Below are 20,030 nucleotides of genomic sequence, written 5' to 3' on the forward strand. Positions count from 1 at the left end.
TTGTCCAACGACATAGCGCAAAGAAAATTTGGAAGTGTTGGAATAACAACCATCTTGAATTTTTCTTAAATAATGTGCGTAAAAGAATAAGGAAGAGGTAAGAGTATAAAAGTATATTGTGAAACTGTGAGAAAAATCATAGGTCATTACTTGAGAGGTGAGGTTTTAAACATCTGAATTCTTGAAATATGCATTTTCATGTCGTCACCAGCATAGATTAGCTTTAGTAAGGCAGCAGAAGCTTTCTTTGGAATGCAGGAAAGGAAATATCGTCAATTTCAGAGTCACATTGGTTAGAAAAAAATATAGAAATATGATTATCAAGAGCCTGACCTCTAAAATATCACAGCAGATTCAGTAAATTTATCTGTAAATGTTATTTGTGTATCAGAAATCACGAGTGAAGCCGTGAGATTCGCCTTTTAAACGATAAAACGAAGAAAATCAACTGGGGAAGATAGTGTATCGTATCGTAGATTACCTCTCCTACAGTATTTCTGAATCATGGTCCGGTGATATAGCAATTTTATTTCACAATAAAGGGGGCCAGAAAGATCTTATTCATTTATCGACAATTTAGTTTGTGATCAAACGTATACAATATTTTCATTCTTTTATCTATTTTACAAATAGAGCCAATTTCTAAATGAAAACCAACCAAGAGAACAGGCAAGCTTCAAAAACATATATTCCACTACAGATTGATAAAAATTGCCATGAAAGAACGACCAGGCAGAAGATAGAGACTATTCAGAGATTTTTTGCAGGTGAAGCCGCACGACTTGTGAAAGAGGTTGGGAAAGCCTTTTACTCACCGGTGGACTTCAGGTGGCTGAATGGTGGAATTATTGATGAATTAGTTGACTGACTGACTGATTGATAATCAACTGATTGATTGACTAATTGACTGATTGGTTGATTTACCTTTTTTCTCATATCAAAACTGGTTTTGTGGAGATGTTATGAATGATGCAAGGATATAATATTTCGGAGAACAAACACTTTAATTAAACATCCATGTTTTCAACATAAGATGTCATACTATAGTTGGTGCCCAAGCAGGTGTCAGAAAGGAGTATGACTAATAACAGAATAAAAAGAGAAGAAAAGGAGTAGATATAGAGGCTTTCAGGAACGTAAAGAGAGTACCTCAGTGTTGAGGGAGAGGGAGAGGAAGAAGAAGGAGAAAAGAAGTATGAGAATGAAGAAGGCAGAAAAGGAGTATCATTGTTTCAACTGTGTGTAGAAAGGAATGGAGAGAAGTGTCATCAACTATGAAATTGAGATAGAAGATATAGGGATCTGTGACTACATATGGCCGTGGTAATGAGAAAAGTGAAGAGGATAGGGAAGCATTTTAGATTTATCTTGATGTGTGTAGAGAATTTTGGGACAAAATCTTTATGCCAGAGTAGGAGAATAGTAGGAAGGAGTCGTAACGAAGAGAGGATATTAAGGCTGTGTATTGATGGGGGAAATTATGATCATAACTCTGACAAAGATACAGACATAAATATTCGTGGGCGAGGTTGGTGGATGAGAGGATAATAGTGCTCAAAAGGAGGATTGGAGGAATTCTGGACGTGAATCTATCAAGAGGAAAGGGCAGTAGATAGTCAGATTATTATCTAATAAAATGAAACTTTAGAGTGAAGTGGAAAGAAGAAGAAAAGTGCTGAAGGTGAGCACAAAAGAAAAAAAGGAAACAACACAAAATGAAACTGAGAGAAATATGGGATGAAGTGAAGGACATAAGAAAAATAGGAGTAGAAGAAGAATGGGTATGGTTCGAGGAGGAAGAGATGAAATGTAAGATGAAGATGGGAGGAAACAGAAGAAGAAGAAGCAAATGGTGCAATAGAGGTGAAGGCCGTGGTGGCAGAAAAGAAGCGAGCACATGATGATTGGCTGCAAAGAAATTGGGAACCACGTAAAACCTACATAGTAAATGTGAGGGAGACAAAGGAAACACAACGTGTTTGATGGAGAGTTTTGAGAGGAATAAAAGTATGTTTTGGAAGGAAGTAAAAAGAGTGACGGGGAGCAAGTCGGTTGGAATGGCGAAGGTAAATACTGTAGATGAACATATGCTAAAGCAAGTGAAAGTAGTAAGAGGAAGATGCGTAGAGTGGTTCAGGGATTTGTTGACTGGTGGAGAGGAGGCTTTGATTGTGGCAATGGGGGATGCGAAGAAATTGATTGATGGGAGAGGAAAGTGATCGGTCTATAGGAAAAGAGGAAATAAAGTTCATTGAAACAAATAAAATTGGTAAGACGACTGAATTAGGCGAATATCGAGTGAAGTATCTGATGAAGGGAGGATTAACTCTATTGTAATGGCCAGTAAGATTACTTAATGTGGGCCTAAGGAAGAAAATATTCCAATAGACCAGAAAAGTACATGTATAGTTGTGGTATACAAAGGAAATGGAGGGGGATATTCATGCAACATTTTTAGGGAGGTCAGTCTGTCAAGAATAGTTGGTAAGAGGTATGAAAGGTTGTTAAGCGAGAGAATTAAAAGGGAACAGAGGAAGTAACTGAGGAAGAGCATTATGGTTATCATTTGAAGGGTGAGGTTTTACTTGATATCTGAATTCCTAATTGAATACACACTACTCTGTAGGGAGACATATATACGATCGATTTTTGGCAAAGGTTATGGATGTCATTTGGGCTTTCTCAGACTTGGAGAAGGCGAATGACAAGATTAAGAGGGAGGTGTTACGGGATATGTTGCGGGTGTATGGGATAATGGGAAGTCTGCTGAGGGTGGTATTTTTTATTTTACTTTATTTGATTTTTTTTTTTTTTTTTTTTTTACGTGATTAGAAGATAGAAAATGAGAGTAGGGAATGGAGAGAATGAGTTGTTTGGGGGTGAAAATGAGACTGCGTCAGGGTTGTATGATGTCACAATGGTTGTTCAACGTATACCTATGTGGGTAGGGTGATACGGGAGGTAAACGCGAGGTTGCTAGGTAGGTGCTTAAAGTTACTGGATAAAAGTGGAGGAAAGTAGGAGGTAAATTAGTTGTAATTAGTTGCAAGATAGGCTCACACTGTGGTGTAGTTTGGGTAGAGAGAAAGAAGGTTAAATTAAATGTAGATAAAAGTAAGGTGATGGGATGTACAAAAGTTTTAGGGCGAGAGGTTGGAGGAAGTGGAAGTGGAGAGTTTTAAGTATTTGGGGTTACTTGTAGATGGGAATGGAGGAATGCAGGTGAAAGTTAATAATAGCGTAAGAGAAACAAGTAAATATCTCAGGGAATGCGAATGTCATGAGAAGCAGGTATATGGAGGGTGAAAACAAGAACAGGACTGCGCTAAGGGGTGATTGTGCCTCGGGACTATATGGAGCAGAGACTTAGAATCTGAAGGAGATAGAAATTCAGAACCTAATCATGTTTGAGGTGGAGTGTTTAAGATGTACGGTTGGAGTTATGAGGATGGATAGAATGAGAAATTTGGAGGTGAGGCGGAGAGCAAAGGGAAGGGTAGACAAGGAGATGAGAGATTGGGTTGATTAAGGAATGTTGAAATTATTTGAACATAATACTTGTTATAGCAACACCAAAGGAGCGGCAAAGAAAATATGTTGTATCTATGTCAGTAGTCGTTGAGGGATCCTACAGAACTGCATGGTTTATCAAAATGCTGAGTCGGTCGATAATTAATCAATCTGTGGTTGCAATGCTCAAGCTGCATGGCAAATCCAGAAGAATTACACTCTACTAGGATTTCATTTGTAGATTCTCAGGGTTGATTCGTACAATCAGGAGTATGTTGCAGCAATCACTAAATGCTCTGATGTGCTTGGTGCCCTGCACAACCCAGAAGAAATTGTCGTAGACCTTAAAATGTGAAACTCTAGAAGCTGCCGGGGAGTGTAGTGGAAAACGTCCAAATCCAAAGACATAGGAGAATATATGAATGAATCATGCTGCCAGATTGTATGAGGACCTGAAACAATATGGGATTCTGAAGTGGGGCACTAGTGCTCTTTTGAGAAGAAATAAGGAGAAGTATGTCTGGGGGATCGTTAAGGATGTCAGGGGTCATCTCGATGTAGATACTTAAACCTACTTACCGATTCCCAAAGAAATTCTGCTCAAAATCTGTGACACTGGTAAGCACTGTACGGACAGCTGATTGGAAAATAGTGTACAGTCCGCTGGACTGATTGTTTGGAGGAGACGTACAGTGATGACTCTCCAAGCGGCCAGTCACCTCTAGCTGTTAGTTGGGTGACGGTTGCCGGTACACTGATAGATGAAAGTCCGCCGTCTCTGAGGGAGGTTAGAGAGGCTGTGATTAAGCTGAAGAGTGGAAATGTAGATGATATCTGCAACGTAGGCGCGAGGTTACTGAAAACCGAAGGCAAAGCCTATTGACAGTCCGGTATCATTCCCTTTGACTGTAAGAATGGACTTTTCGTCTCTATCTGGAGGGGGAAAGAGGATCAACACGACTGCAACAATTACAAGGTGATTACCCATCAGTTGCTGGCGCGGGATTCCTCTTGTCTACTAAAGTTTCAGAGGCCCATCGTATTTCATCGCGTTGGAGAGATGGAGTCATAGAGGATGGTAATTGCAGGGGGATGGTTAAGGGGGGTGGTAATTGCAAGGAAGGATAGCTAGTAGATGTTAATTAAGAGTGTCCAGCATTATTTTGAATTTGGTCTGTGGGGACCCAACTACATTTCCTAACGTACCGACTGCATAAAACTTATGCATTCAATAGGGCAGGAGTAGTCTATGCTTACAACCAACGAGCCAAAAAATGATTGTACCTACCTAGTGCTTCGTATTCTTGTGGAGCGAGCACCAACGTGAGTCTTACTCGTAGTAGGTGTTACTTGCAGCCCCCCATGTTGATGATTCCATTAATTAATGCGTTTAATTCAGTGCACCGTGTGGTGCTTTGTGATCTACGAATACACATCCATTAACAACATTAAAGTTGCTGAGTTTATCTTTGTCGATGACGCAGAACTTCTTGCGGAGCCGTTCAAGGTTATGGTTGCAGCCCTGAAATCATTGTGAAGGATGACAAAACCGGTGGGACTACAGATATCTTGGGCCAACATTAAGGGCTTTCATAATGATACAGTTCAAGACTAAGTGATTACAGGATGGTACAATTCAAACTGTTCTTCCCTGGTAGTGTACATCTATTTTTTTTTTTTTTTTTTTTTTTTTTTTTTTTTTTTTTATAATTTGCATGTTCAAGCAAAGCTTATGGCGTTGTCGATATTTATGCTGGAACAATAAAATCCAAGCCTTCATGTCACGAGTTTCTAGTACTGACATACGACTTTGAGACATGGACACTTTATTCTAATTTGAAAAGTCACCTTGAAGTTCTTATTACCAAATGCCTTGGGAAAATTATGAAGTATCACTAATATTGCTAGCATAATTCTTAAAAGTCAACATCGGTTATATGGACATATGACATACTTCCCTGATATTGATCCCAATCATAGGGTTCTCTCTATAAAAATCAACCTTCATTTGAGCACATGAAGGTGGTGCTTAGGAAACTCTTGGTTGATACAAATCGACCAATCCTGCGAAAAGCTTTTTGAAGTGGGAAAATTGGCTTCACGGGGGCATACTCGGAGAAACTGCCGAGAAAGGCGTCGGCCCCGTTGATGATTGATATGTTAATTTTGTGTGTGTGTGTGTGTGTGTGTGTGTGTGTGTGTGTGTGTGTGTGTGTGTGTGTGTGTGTGTGTGTGTGTGTGTGTGTGTGTGTGTGTGTGTGTGTGTGTATGTGTGTGTGTGTGTGTGCTGTCCTTGTTATATGTATTTTTCTGCTGCAGGTTGCGTTTGCTATTGTGGCTGCCGGCTGCATGCTGATAGGTGGAAACTTCATGGCGTGGCCGAATATCTTCGCTGACCTCATCGTGACCAGCAATAATATCACGACTGCCAACGTCTCCACTCCTTCATACCCTCGGTTACTAATGACGGATTACGAAGTAGGCTGGCTAGGTAATCATCTATGTATCTCTCGTGGAAGTAATTACATTATTCTCTGTAGTAATGCAATCAATTTGGTAACTAGAGAGGGCCCCGGACATAAGAAAAAAAAAAAAAAAAAAAACTGGCAGGCGGAAAAAAGACACTCGTTTGAAATAGGCTACATTCCTTTCGCTAACAAGGAAATGCCACGTAGACAAATAAGATAACCTGGTATTGGCCAGAATAAGAGAGAAATTGACATCTGGTATGAACAGGGTTAAAGCAAAGTATATAGGTCACTATTTTTTTTTTTTTAATTCATACAAAGAACTACAAGGGCAAAACCTTCATATTTCATTGTAAGATGTTTTGCCTCATAAGTATGCCATGCAGGCTTGCCGAAATCTTTTGGATTTTTATTGACTAGGGGCCAGAATCCGGGTGAAGAATAAGAATAAAAAAGGGATTTAGCACTTCTTATGGATGTAAGAATCCTTGGCTTGGCAGATTTTGAACGACTCACATACATATATATATATATATATATATATATATATATATATATATATATATATATATATATATATATATATATTTATATGGAACAATATTTACCAAAACCTCACATCTTTCGTATTCACAACAATGTAGCTGTGCCTAATGGAAATATACATATATGTATACTGTATGTCAGGAAGTTGCCCTTGCTAGCGGCGCATATATAAGCAACGTCGGCGCCTCCGAAGGTCCCCAGAGACCAAACACCTCAGGGCAGTCACCGACTCACTGCCCTGAGGTTATGCCCCGGTCTCATCGGGTCGGTCGGATAAACGGGCCCTTGAGGTCCGACGACCCGTCGCGAGTCTCCTGAAACATCAGCATCTCCCAGCTGTGCTGAGCGTCTCCGAAGGGACAGAAAATGCGAGGGTCATAACCTGATCCCGGTTAATACTACAAGGGGCTATCGGGAGTTCACCAAGGACAGACGGCCTCGGGACTGAGGAAGCTATCTTCAGCCACCTCCAGAACCGAGACCTCGCCTCGCCTAGGACAGCCACCGTCTCCTACTCTTTCCCCCGCTCCTCTCGCTGGCAAAAGCGAGCTTATTTCTCTGATTCGTATGCGCCCAACTATATATAAACTAACAAATCCAGAGTTTGTCTTCAACCAGACCCACGTCCCCTACGTTCTTGACAATATATTTTGAAGAAAGAGTTAATGTTAGAAGTAACTACCCAACTTATAAACAAGATAAGAAATTGCTTGGGACCCTAAACTGCCGTTATCTCTCTTGTTGTACAGAATACCTGAGGCCACGTGGGCGACACTACCTAACGCTGGCTGTCTCCGGCCTGGGTGGCGCCGCCGCGACCTGACGCTGGCTGGCTGGCTGGCTGGCTGGCTGGTCTAAGGCAGCGTCAGGTCGCGTCGTTCACGTGGACTCAGGCAATCTGTACACCCTAAACAAATGTCAACTTCTTGCCACGGAGCTCCATAAATTAGGACCTTACTACTATGATGAACCCCAAAGCTGAATCCAGCCGAGAGTTCCAAAATTCTTAGGTGCGATCCTTTCATTCCAAAGTCAATTCACCTATTAATCTTAGAAGTAAATGAACATTTTCTTTCACAGCTACTCTGCCCATCATCACATGCATCCCTTGCATGCTACTCTCTGGATTCATCGTCCAGTTAGTCGGACTCAAAGGCTCCGTGGTAGTAGGCGTCGTGTTGGCCATTGCCTCCTGGTTGCTGATGGGCCTCACCTCATCTAAAACGGCACTCTTCATAGGCCGGGCCATTTCAGGGGCGCCCTTTGCCATTATAGTGACGACGATACAGCCATTGGTCAGCGAGCTTGTGTCTCCTAATATACGAGGGGTCGCTGCAAGTATTCCGAGGTTTATGTCAATCCTGGGAAGTCTAGAAGTCAATGTGGCTGATATCTTCCTGCCTTGGGACTACACAACGCTTTTCTGCGCTCTGCCATTTGTAGCTCAATTAATACTTCTCATATTCGTGCCTGAGGTACGTGTATTGACACTATGTAATTTATATATTTGCCCGTGTGTATGTACTGGATATGTACGCGTGGATGTGCGTGTGTTGGTCGTGATCATTTCAATTTTTTATATTCTTTTCCCACGAGATATTTCCTCTCTCCATGAACATATATTGCCATTTATAATTACCGGGTGGAATTTTCCTTATTCACAAATTTTTCCTCTTTGGGAAATTTGTATAGTTGTGTCATTTCACCCATTTATTTCAATGGTATTTGGTAGCTCCAGTCAGCGCCCATTCTTCATAAAATCTCATGGTTAAGGTTACATGTATTTTCTCTCGTTTGACGATGTCTTCCTTTCGTGGATCAATATCATTGTTGGATATTCAAGACTCTGTTTAAAGAACTGCACTATAAACAGTTTTATCTTAAGCTCATTTGTATAGATAGAAATAGCTTTGAATTTTCAAGTGTCCATCCGGTTTGATTTTTCTTTTATGTGTACACCCAAAGATGTATAAATTATCTTTGGTGTAACCTATTTCTCCATTGCATGATCCTCATCATGTGTTCTATCTTTCATTTGAGGTGTTGAAATGGAAGGAACTCTAAATTGTATCATACTACATTTGTCCCTTCTTTGCACTGTTCCCTTAAACCTATCCTTTACCACTTCTGTGATTCTACCTCTTTTGGATTCTCATGTGGCGGTGATGTGTGTGTGGGGAGGGGGTTGAGAATTCTGCCACCGTATTTTCCATGTGTATTATAAAAGGCGACTAAGTGGGATGGAGTGATAATACTAGGGACTCTGTTGTCTGTATGTTTTTCCTACGAAAAGTCAATGTATAAGAGGGCCTGATAAAAGGACTCCAATCAGAACCCTACTAATTGGGTATGTACATGGTTGTGGTACAGATAAGATTAAAAGGGTAGATATTGCTGGTTTCTTTATGAGAAGGAAGATGGATGTGGTAGCGTTAAGTGAAACCAAATTGAAGGGAGGTGCGAGTCTGAGTTTGGGAATGTGGTGAGGACAGTGTCGGATGTGATGAGGGGTCGAGTGAGGGATGGAGTGGCTCTGCTGGTAAGCGATGAATAGGAAAGTGCGTGGTGGAGTGGAGGGAAGTGTCTTTGAAGATAATGCGAGTGATGATGAAATTGGAGTGCATACGGTCCTGGTAGTGAGAAACGTGACCAACTCGCCACCATACCACTCTTTTTATATATATTTAAATGAGTGTTTAGCGGGTTTTAGGGGGATTGTAAATGCAGAGGTGTTGATGAATTTCAGTGCTTTGGTAAGAGATGAGCCAATAAATGGAGTGGAAAGGGGGGTCATGATGCCAGGTAAAAATGATAGTGGAAATATGGTGTTTGGGATGTGTTTAGAAAGTGAGACGATTACAGCAGTGTTTAAGAAGTGAACTAAACACAAGTATATATGAGAAAGGGTGGCAAAAGGAAGGAATTAATGGACTATGTAGTGCTACTCAAACTGAGAATTGGAGAAGTTTTTTACGCTCATGCTTTCAGGCGAAAGAGTGAGGGAGTGCCAGATAATTTTCTAATTGAAAAATTGAGATTGGAGGAAAAGTAGAGGAGGAAAAATGAGAGGGGTATAGAGATGCTGAGAATAAATTCACATACATACATATATATATCAAAGGCTTTCTTCCCCCTTACACGGGAGGTAGCCCCCCCTCCCAAAAAAAAAGTATAGAAATCACTCCCACCCATTTCATCCCCTACATACTCCACTCCCCTCTACCCTCTTCTCTCCCTCTTATCTTGGCACATCATGGGTGACGGGTCATTCCTGCATCTTATCCACTGCCTTGGGTCAGAAGAAGTATCGCAAGACACAGCACATCCACTGCAAAGCCGTTTCATTGATTCGGCGACCTCCCCTCTCCGTCCCCTCATGTAGGAAAGAAGACGGGGAGAAACTCCTTTGGGCTGTTTCAATCTATTATGCTTCCCTTTACTTTAAAACGTAAAGTGAAGTAGGAGTAGAGAAATAATTTGTATGCTTCAAGGAGGAAGTGACAAAGTGTGCAAATATGATATGAGGGATAACGAGGATGGTAGGGGACATTAGGAAAGGTAATGAATGGAGAGATAAAGAAATGGAGGTGGTGGTAAAGGCTAAGAAGCAAGCGTATATGAATTGGTTGCAAGGTAGATCTAGGTAAGCACATAAGAGACACAAGAAGAGGGAAAAAGCAAAATGGAAAGTGAAGGAGGCAAAGAAAAGAGCAGTTGTAAAATGAGGCAGGAGTTTGATTGAGAAGATCGGAAAGAATGAAAAGATATCTCGGGAGGAATTGAAAAAAAAAATGGGAATGAGTCAGATAGAAAGGAAAAGGTAAAACATGAAGATGAACAGATGGAAAGATAAGTAGAATGTTTCAGAGAATTGTGCAGGATGTTAGGGAGGGAATGATTGTGGCGGTGGGAGGAGGTAGGAAAATGACTGATGAAAGAGGAAAATGACAGAGTGATAGGAAAATATATGATACAAAGACCACTGAAAGTGATCAAATTAGAAAGGCGCCTGGTTTGAATAGGTGTCATGCAGAGTGTCTAATAAAGGGAGGAACGGTTATAGTGGGTTACCTACTGAGGTCGTTTAATGTGTGCCTAAGGTAGGAGAATGTTCCAGAGTGCTGGAGGAGTGCTTGTATAGGATTACAAAGGATTTCAAAGGAAGAGCATGCCAACAGTAGGCCTTTTGGTCCACAACTAGGTCGAATGAGAAAAGAAACATAAAAAATGAATAGAGACAAAAATAAACAAATAAATATGTAAATCAATAAATAGATAAAATAAATAGACAGATAATGATAAATAATAAACAAACAGATGAATAGTAATAAAACAGATAGATAACGATAAAAAGATAAATACCAATAAATGAAAAATAAAATAGATTTAATGGCAGGCATTACAGCACATTGCTTAGGTGTTCATCTAAATGAATCTTAAAATATATTCATAAAATCAAATAGAATAAATGGCAGGCATCACAACATATTGCTTAGGTGTTCATCTAAATTAATTTTAAAACTTCCATTCATTTACTACACGGTTAGCGGAATTGTTCCTAACTACTTCTAGATTAAAGCTACTACATAACAGTTTGAGACCATTAATTCTAGTCTGATTCACGTACAGTGAGAATTTCGCAATTTTTTATGTTGGCAATTCCCTTTAGAATTTTAAAGACTTGTATCAAATCACCCCTGAGCCTACTTTTATTGTCATTATTATTATTATCATTATTATTATTATTTTTTTTTTTTTTTTTTTTTTTTAGAAAAATTGATTCATATGGTTTAGTCTATTTTCGTATTATTTATTTCTGATTTTTAGAATCGGTGTTATGGCTAGTCGTTGTACTTTTTCTAATTTGCCAATGTCTTTAATGAGATTCGGTGACCATACGGATACAGCACATTCAAATCTAGACAAACTAATAATTTATATAGCTTGCTAATGACAGATGGACTTTTAAAATCACAAGATCACGCAATCAGTCCTAGAATCTTATTTGCTTTCTCTGAAGAGGAAATGCATTGCTTAGATGATTTGAGATCATTGCTGATAATTGTGCCGAGATTCTTTTCACTATCCCTTTTTGTTAAGGAATTTCCAAATAACCTGTAATCGCACTTACTGTTATTTTTACCTATATGCATAACATTACATTTACTTGTGTTAAATTTCATTAGTCACTTTTCAGGCAATTGCTCTAGTTTATCTAAATCTTCTTGAATATCTAATTGGTTCAGGTGATCATTTGCCATTCCGCACATTTTTTGTATGATCAGCATACTTTGAGACAATTGTTTTAGGGTTTATACCATTTATGAATACTTTGAATAGAAGTGGCCCAAGAACGAAACACTGAGGAACTTCACTTGTATATTTTTCCATATAGAAGTTTGGCATATAGAAAAACTCCCTATTTACATTAAACAAATCACGATAGTCCATTCCAGTAAGAAATTACACTCGATTTCTGCCATGCAGCTCGGTACAGTTGGTAGTACTGCAGACTCCTGCTCCACACAGGCACCAGCGTTACACAAATTTCTCACCTCCTTCAGATAATATTGTATTTCTCCACTTTGTTTATAACATAAGAAATTTTGGTTTCAATTACTGGAAAGAGCAGTCATTCTACAACTATAACAAAATTTTCAAAACTATATAGGGTAAGAAACTAACTAATTATGTAGAGTTGAAATCAAGGAAAATAAATGATCGGTTTATGCACATCTTTATTTATAATCGATGTCTACAGCAGTTATAACAAATGTAGAATAAAACACGTGTTCTCCTACATAAACAACTCTTGAACACGATGGTACACTCATATTTCACATAAAATCCACAAGAAAATTAAAATCAAGGATTTTTATCAATATTTTGTGTCATGACGCTCGTGGCGCGAAGAAGAGAGGGAAGGGAGGGAGAGAGGAATGGTAGTTGATGACTCCTTCCCTCCTCCTCCTCTTCCTCCTCCTCCTCCTCCTCCTCCCTTTCTTCCTCACACTCGTTCCAACTTTTCATTATTCAAGCTACTATGAGAAAGTATTCGTTTTCCATCATTTCTAATCGGAATGGAGTATAGTCCAGCTTTAATAGGCTACCACTAATTCCGTGTGAAGCTAATTTAGCAGATAGTCTTTCGTGCGGGACAGGTTGGTCACGTAAAAACGTTTCCGTCTGAACCCATGCTGGATCTCGTTTATCAAATAGTTACTTTCTAAACAGTCTTCGATAAGATCAAGTTTATAGGCCAACTAATTAGTTTCTTTTCGTCGCCCTTTTTAGATATGGGGGTAACGTTAACTAACTTCCATTCTTTTGATACATCTCTGGATATGTGTTTTTTTTTATAATTTCTAATGGAACAACAATCTCGTTTTTCATTTCCTTCAATATTCTTGGATGCCAACCGTCAGGCCCTGATGTTTTATCAACTTTGAGTTTTTCTATAGATCTTTTAATATTTTCTTTTGTTATAATTACAGTAGTGAGTGAGTTTCCCCTAGACTTATCACAGGCTTCAATAAGGACTTCACTCTAAGGTGTTTCGTTTACGAATACTGAGCTAAATTAGTTGTTTAGAATATGATATCCTATTATTCACAAATGTTCTTCAAAAAGTATATTCACTCCAGCAGACTCGGTTTAATTAACTCCTACTTTCTACTCCAGCCCATGAATCTAGTACGCCAGTTGTTCTCTACATTCTTTAGTATTCAATTTGAGATACCATCAGATTTAGCAATATTTAGTTTATTGAGCAGATTTTGTACTTCTCGAACTTCCACAGTGATATTATTCAACGCTGTTTCCAGCTATCCTCTCCTCTTCTTCAGAATCATTTATCTTGGTAAATATAATCTGGAGAAATTCATTATGTCAGATTGATTCGTATGCATGTTCACATAATATTGTATAAAATCTTGTAGTTGCTGATTCTTTCCCTCTGTCTAAATTTACGATTATCATATTTATCGACCAACTTTGGTTAATATCTACACATGTGTGTTACACCTATTTCAAGGTCTCTTAAATTATCTTCTGATTCTTATGCATTCATTGCCTGTTTCCTTGAAATAATTTTTAGATTTATTGGTGTGTGTGTGTGTATATTTACCTAGTTGTATTTACCTAGTTGTATTTTGCGGGAAGGGGAGCTATGCTCGTGTGTGTGTGTGTGTGTGTGTGTGTGTGTGTGTGTGTGTGTGTGTGTGTGTGTGTGTGTGTGTGTGTGTGTGTGTGTGTGTGTGTGTGTGTGTGTGTGTGTGTGTGTGTGTGTGTGTGTGTGAAAGAGAGAGAGAGAGAGAGAGAGAGAGAGAGGAAAACGTATACCCTATACTGAATATTTTCTCCCCAGTCCCCGTACTGGTTGGTTAAAAAGGGACAGAGAGATGCTGCCGTCTCCGCTCTGAAATCGCTTTATCCCTCTGCTGACGATGTGGAAGATCACTTTCAGGAAGTAAAAAAATGCGTCTCCCTGAGCAGTGAAAAACCAGGAGTCAGAGAACAGGTAAGGATCCTTATATACATACAACTGTGTGTGTGTGTGTGTGTGTGTGTGTGTGTGTGTGTGTGTGTGTGTGTGTGTGTGTGTGTGTGTGTGTGTGTGTGTGTGTGTGTGTGTGTGTGTGTGTGTGTGTGTGTGTGTGTGTGTGTGTGTGTGTGTGTGTGTATAAAAATAAAGGACACGGCAAATAACACTGATATAAGAAGGTGAGGAAAAGGTATGTTTGGATTGACATATATCTGTTGTTGTAGAGGTATGGATATGCGAGGAGAAATAAAGGAAGTACTTTAGAGCCTGTTCCTCTTCACTTGGCGGAAGTTTATTAGACATAGAAACTTTATCAATCGCTGGAGTATCAATCTATGCAAAATTTACACGAACTTGAAAATGAAAATCGGAAATTATGGAAAACTGGTCTTCAGTGAGATATGCGGATTACAAATGAAGTGTTTTATAATATTAGCGTAGAAAACCGCATCTCTGTTTAGAGGAACGTAAAACGATACAAATAGAAACAGAATGTAGGAATGCCATAAAGTCACCTGGTGCGAGCCAGGGTGATACATAAGTTTTCTAAATGGAGGTTATGTTATCTGACAGTTTTTACAGAGAGAGTGCGAATGAACAAGTAGCCCAAGTTGTTTTCAGTGTGTCAGGTTCATTAAAACAAAGTGGCATGCTACATCAGGCACTGTTTTCAGATTTGTGTAGTCAAACATGTAAAATGTATCTTTAGCTAGTTTAGGGAACAGGTAGTCTGGGGTCGTCAGATAAAGTTGAACAGGGCAAGTATCTGAAAAGTTGGAATGCATATTCATGGATAGCAGCCATGAGCATCGTGGACTTGTGAGCTAGAGCGTTATCTTGGTGGAGAGAGCACCCTTTTTTCAGTGTCCCATGCCCATTCCTCTTAATGTTCTCTCGTACCTAACTCAAGAAATAAACGTAGTAGAGGCCAGTGTCAGTGTGACTCTTTTCCAGGCAATCCAGCAATACAATCTTGCATTAAAAAATCACCTTCTCGGCCGATGATATCATCGACTTGGTTCTCTTTGGAGCTGGATATATCAGATACTTGTACTGTTTCGACTGGTTGCAGGTGGCACACTAAGTTTTATCAAAGGTCACAAACTGCTGAAGACATCTCTTAGGATATAGATAAAGAAGAGCAATATTGCCCCTCTGATATGTTCTACCAATTCAGTTTCTGATGATGTCAAAGGAACCTTAAGACACAACAAGCTAAAACTCTGGTCATTTGAAGTTCATTGCAAATCAATGCATAGGCACGTTTCTGTGGGATACCCAGCGTTGTGACGACATTACATTTACATTATTTATCGACTTGTTTAAACCATGTCCTTGATAATTACTGTCTGGCTGGAATGAAATATCTAGTAGCTTAATGTAATTACATATTGTGCAGAGGTTACGACTAGCAAATGTATTGTTTATAAATAGAAATGTCTCATGTATTTCAGATTCACCAAATGAGCCAGTCGAGCAATTACAAGCCTGTCATACTGATGGCTACTCTCTTCGCCATCTATGGGTCCAACGGCTATAGCATTTTTGTACCTTATTCAACCTTGATCTTCGGTCAAGCGGGGATGACCCTCGACCCACGCCTGTGCACCATCCTGTTGGGGGTTATTCGACTTGTCAGCGCGATTCTTGGTGCCCTTGTCAGTGATCTGTGCGGGAGACGACTCCTCTACGTCGGCTCTTCGATCTTGAGCATCTTATCCTTGGTCTTAACTTTTGTTACCTTGACCTTTTCCTTTATCCCCAAAATATTCGTGATGATCTCCTTAATGTCTTTCATAATATTTTCCTCTGGAGGAATCAACTTGGTTCCTCCTATCCTGATGGGGGAAGTGATTCCGTCAGCCGTTCAGTCGGTTGGCTGTTCGCTTTGCTCTGTTGTGGGTATCATAATATATGGCTGTTTTCTTTTTATCACCCCATGGTTAACAAGTGTTATTTCCCTCCGGTTTATCCTCCTCATTCCAACTGCGGCCATCCTTCTGGGGACCTTTGTTGCTTGGAGGTGGCTCCCTGAAACAAAGAGTCGATCCCTTCTGCAGCTCCAGAAAATGTTTAAGTAACATTTAGTCTACAGTCGACGACGTAAAATGCTTTCCTAATTAGGTTTATGAGGTTGATATCCAGTGTGTCATTGACAGGTGGACGCTTTTTTTCATCTATGTGAAATAATAGGAACCTACATTGAGTTTATAATGAATTATTTGTAAAATAGAATTTGGGTTTCGGACTGGGTAAACTCTATATCAGCTTTGACTATTCACCAACACCCACCATTCCATTTTTTCACACATGGAGGACTAACAACGGGGAACTGCTCTCTTCTTGAAAGAGAGTCGGTGTCATAGAAAGACAAACATTAATATGATACAGACAACAGTCTATATTCTTTCCATAGAAGTCTACTGGTGATTCCGAGGACCCGAGAACCGTGGGGTTGCGCTAGGATTGTGTAATGTCGGCATGGCTGTTCAAAGTTTACATGGATATGGTGGTGCTGGAGCGAGGGTGTCCACATTTCACTCCCATAAATAAATGATGGAACGACTATAACTCCATCGTCCTACTTTGAAACTTGACGACATCTTTCTTCCCCTCTGTACTTTTTTACTGCTCCAACTACCCTTCACATATAAGTGAGACTATACTCGTATTCTGTTCTTTGGTCCTCGATTGCATTAACTCTTATCTGTTAGAAATAATACACCTAATCCATGGCTTTATCTCTCCAGATCAAAATTTCCCTCTCCTTGAGCGTTGAAGGCGAGGAGCTCTATCCAGGAGGCGTGTTTATCTTCGACCTTTGCCTTGTTACTATGCACTGTTCCAAACTGCAGGTCGGTCAAGTGGAAATCGTAACCTGAAGCCCACCTTTCTCGCCCTACCGCACCCTTCAGGTCGTCGGTTGACGATGTTGCCCGGCTCCAGCTGGATATTTTTCCTTCTCCGAGTCCATGAGTATTGAGCCAAGACTAAATCATTAATAAAAAGTTCGCATTCTGTAAGTAACTGTGAAAGTAGGATAATCATATAAAACAGAGGTTCTAGGTAATTAAGGTCGTCGTCCGGGGTGAGAAATTAGCTGTGGTAGGAGACAACCTATAACAGGTTGGGTGGACGAAATCAATTTGCAGAAGTTAGGAAAGGGCGAAAACTTAAAGAAGGTTCGTGTCAGCCACCAAGGGTAGCATCACGGGGTCATTCCGCACGGTGACGCCATCCCTACAGGTTAGTCCTGAGATGTGCTCCTCGCTCAGGTGGATTGTGAAAAATAGCGAAACATAATGGACATACAATTTGTAGTCATATGAGGATTTTGATGAGGAAGGGAAAATTCCGTGCGATAAAGACGACATCATTCTCTACTACTCCGGCCATAATGAGAGGATAGAGTGGAGTAGTCATTGGATTCTTCAGCATACCGTATTTGCAGTGAATAATTGATCAAGGGTAAGATAGATTACATTTCAATGCCTTCACCAAACTCTTATCTGGAAGGGTTATTGCACCGGATAAAAGAAAAGGCTATAAATATAGCAAAAAGGAGCATAAAGAACAAAGAAGACGTGATCTGAATTGTTAGCGGTGAATATCTGTCCGTACCAAACTCAAGTCAATCAAACTGGTTGGGACGTTTGCTCACTAAAGCTGGTGTCAAAATTGCACTCAACACGGGAGCAAAAATATATGATGCTGCCAAGAACCAAAACAAAGTCGTGGGCAACAAAGAGGAAAATAACGTCACCTATAAAATACCGTGTGGAAACTGTCCTCCTATGAGCTACTTCGGAGAAACCAGTAGAAGTATTAAAAAGAAGACAAAGGAGCATAGGAATGACGTCAGGGCCCACCGAACATCAAACTCTCTAGTAATTTATTTGGACAGTCATAGCCACCTACCGGACTGGGACAAAACAGAGGTGCTACGGAAAGGGCTTCCTAAGAAAAGGAGAAAAATAACCTCGATGAGTTGATCAAGTTAACAAGAACGGCAAGCAGCTTAATACTTCACGAAGCAGAACGGAGGGGGAGTAGGGGTGATGTCGACCGTGGTGGAACGTGGAGATCTTTAGCGGGTATATAGTGTGTCAATTATTTGGAAATGTATGTACTCTGAAGAAGTCCTGGTAAGGAAGACGAAACGTCAGAATAAATCTCCAACAGGTCCTTGTGCTTATCTCGCCACCCTTCCACTCATTTGTCTTACATACTTTGACATATATATATATATATATATATATATATATATATATTATATATATATATATATATATATATATATACATATAAATATATTGTGTCATTTTGACATTTGGAAATAAACTCTTCTGCTGTGGTGGAGTGACGAGTACGGTCTTCGCCTTGTAAGAAGCAAGCCGCTCTGGCGAGGGTTCGAATCCCAGCAGAAGAGTTTATTTCCAAATGTCAAAATGACACAAACACTTGTCGGAAGACTAGCCTGCATAAAGGATTTGATGAAATACAGTACCTACCACGTTCCACCCGAGTGCCCTCGGCAGAATGAAACAAGCCGCTCTGGCGAGGGTTAGAATCCCTGCAGAAGATTTTTTTTCACACACACACACACATATGTATATATATATATATATATATATATATATATATATATATATATACATACATATTAATATGTAAATATATATAAATATATATATATATATGTATATATAAATATATATATATAAATATATATATATATATGTATATATAGATATATATATAAATATATATATATATATATAAATATATATCTATATATGTATATATATGTATATATATATATATATAAATATATGTATATATATACATAAATATATATATATATATATACATATATATATATACACACAGTCAGATCTATGTATTAGAGACAAAGGAGCCAAAATAGTAGTAGGACGGCAATTATCATATATGGTCCTACATTTAATAACAATAAAGTTTAAAAATATATATATAACCACTTACCTACAGTAAAAATCATATTTTATCAGGAGGAGGCATTACAATATTAGGCACATGATACTCTTTAAATCATCACTAAAGGTGAGAACTGATAGATAAAATAAGATAAACGTAATTACAAAACACTAGGACGAACAGCGCCAACCATGGTGACCAAGCACATCATGAAAGTTAAGACGCGCACCACAAAATACAATTTGGTTGCCAACAACGGAATAGGATAATAATTGACTAATGACGCCATATACAAAATCACCAAAGTAAAACGCGCTAAATTCGTGGGTCCACTGCAATGTGTTTCATACACATGCTTAGAATAAGGTATCAACATACTGTATATGAAATTAGTGATTTGAGACAGAATAGCCAATCGTTGGTGAAGAATTAGATTAGGTGGACCAAAGGCCAAAGTAAATGGTGTACAAACCCCAAGTAGTCTGTTGCATATATCAAATACACTGCAACATCACAACAAAGCGATGTCGTAGCACATTGGTAAAATAATACTAATGACCCACTTTCGGAGAAGAATAGGCGAAAATAAAAAGATCCGTATATTTCAATCACTAACTGTGATCCTCTTCAGTAGATATGATAACAGAGAGGAGTAAAGCATGTATCTATACAAAAGCAGTGAGGTAAGCAGGTAGGGACGGGGGCTCAGGTCACGTGTCCGGCGCTACGTGGACATTGATAGATTTTGTCCATTGTTAGTGTAGAGGGAAGCAGTTTATTTATTGCCAAGGAAGTTATACAATCTGGTGACCATTAGCCATAGGCAATATTATAATTTGGAAAATTATTAATTAAAGAGGATTTTATAATTTCTCTTCTAAAACTGCATTTAGATTTGTAAGTTATTTCAGCGTCGTCCCCTACTCTTCTCCGAAAGTGGGTCATTAGTATTATACTACAACATCTAAAGGAAAGAGTGTTCACTTTACCCAGATAAATTTAATCTT

General features: G+C 39.2%; 2 protein-coding genes across 3 annotated transcripts in view; one reads left to right on the forward strand and one right to left on the reverse strand.

Annotated features, from left to right (window-relative positions):
- LOC143030567 (facilitated trehalose transporter Tret1-like) overlaps positions 1-18,296 on the forward strand; it is an 18,479-nt gene extending 183 nt beyond the window's left edge. Inside the window, exons 2-5 of one of the 2 annotated variants that reach the window (XM_076193721.1) lie at positions 5,830-6,001; positions 7,605-7,999; positions 13,891-14,043; positions 15,522-18,296. In XM_076193721.1, coding sequence (XP_076049836.1) covers positions 5,830-6,001; positions 7,605-7,999; positions 13,891-14,043; positions 15,522-16,148 — 1,347 coding nt within the window. In that variant the 3' untranslated portion in view covers positions 16,149-18,296. Of the gene's footprint in view, positions 1-5,713; positions 6,002-7,604; positions 8,000-13,890; positions 14,044-15,521 lie in introns of those variants that run through there. The other variant, XM_076193720.1, reaches the window with a different exon arrangement.
- LOC143030569 (facilitated trehalose transporter Tret1-like) overlaps positions 1-20,030 on the reverse strand; it is a 459,285-nt gene that overhangs the window by 172,074 nt on the left and 267,181 nt on the right. The gene's annotated exons all lie outside the window — the stretch shown is intronic.

The sequence above is a fragment of the Oratosquilla oratoria genome, chromosome 12, assembly GCF_046742065.1.
Source record: "Oratosquilla oratoria isolate Oo_2021 chromosome 12, ASM4674206v1, whole genome shotgun sequence".
Lineage (NCBI taxonomy): Eukaryota > Metazoa > Arthropoda > Malacostraca > Stomatopoda > Squillidae > Oratosquilla > Oratosquilla oratoria.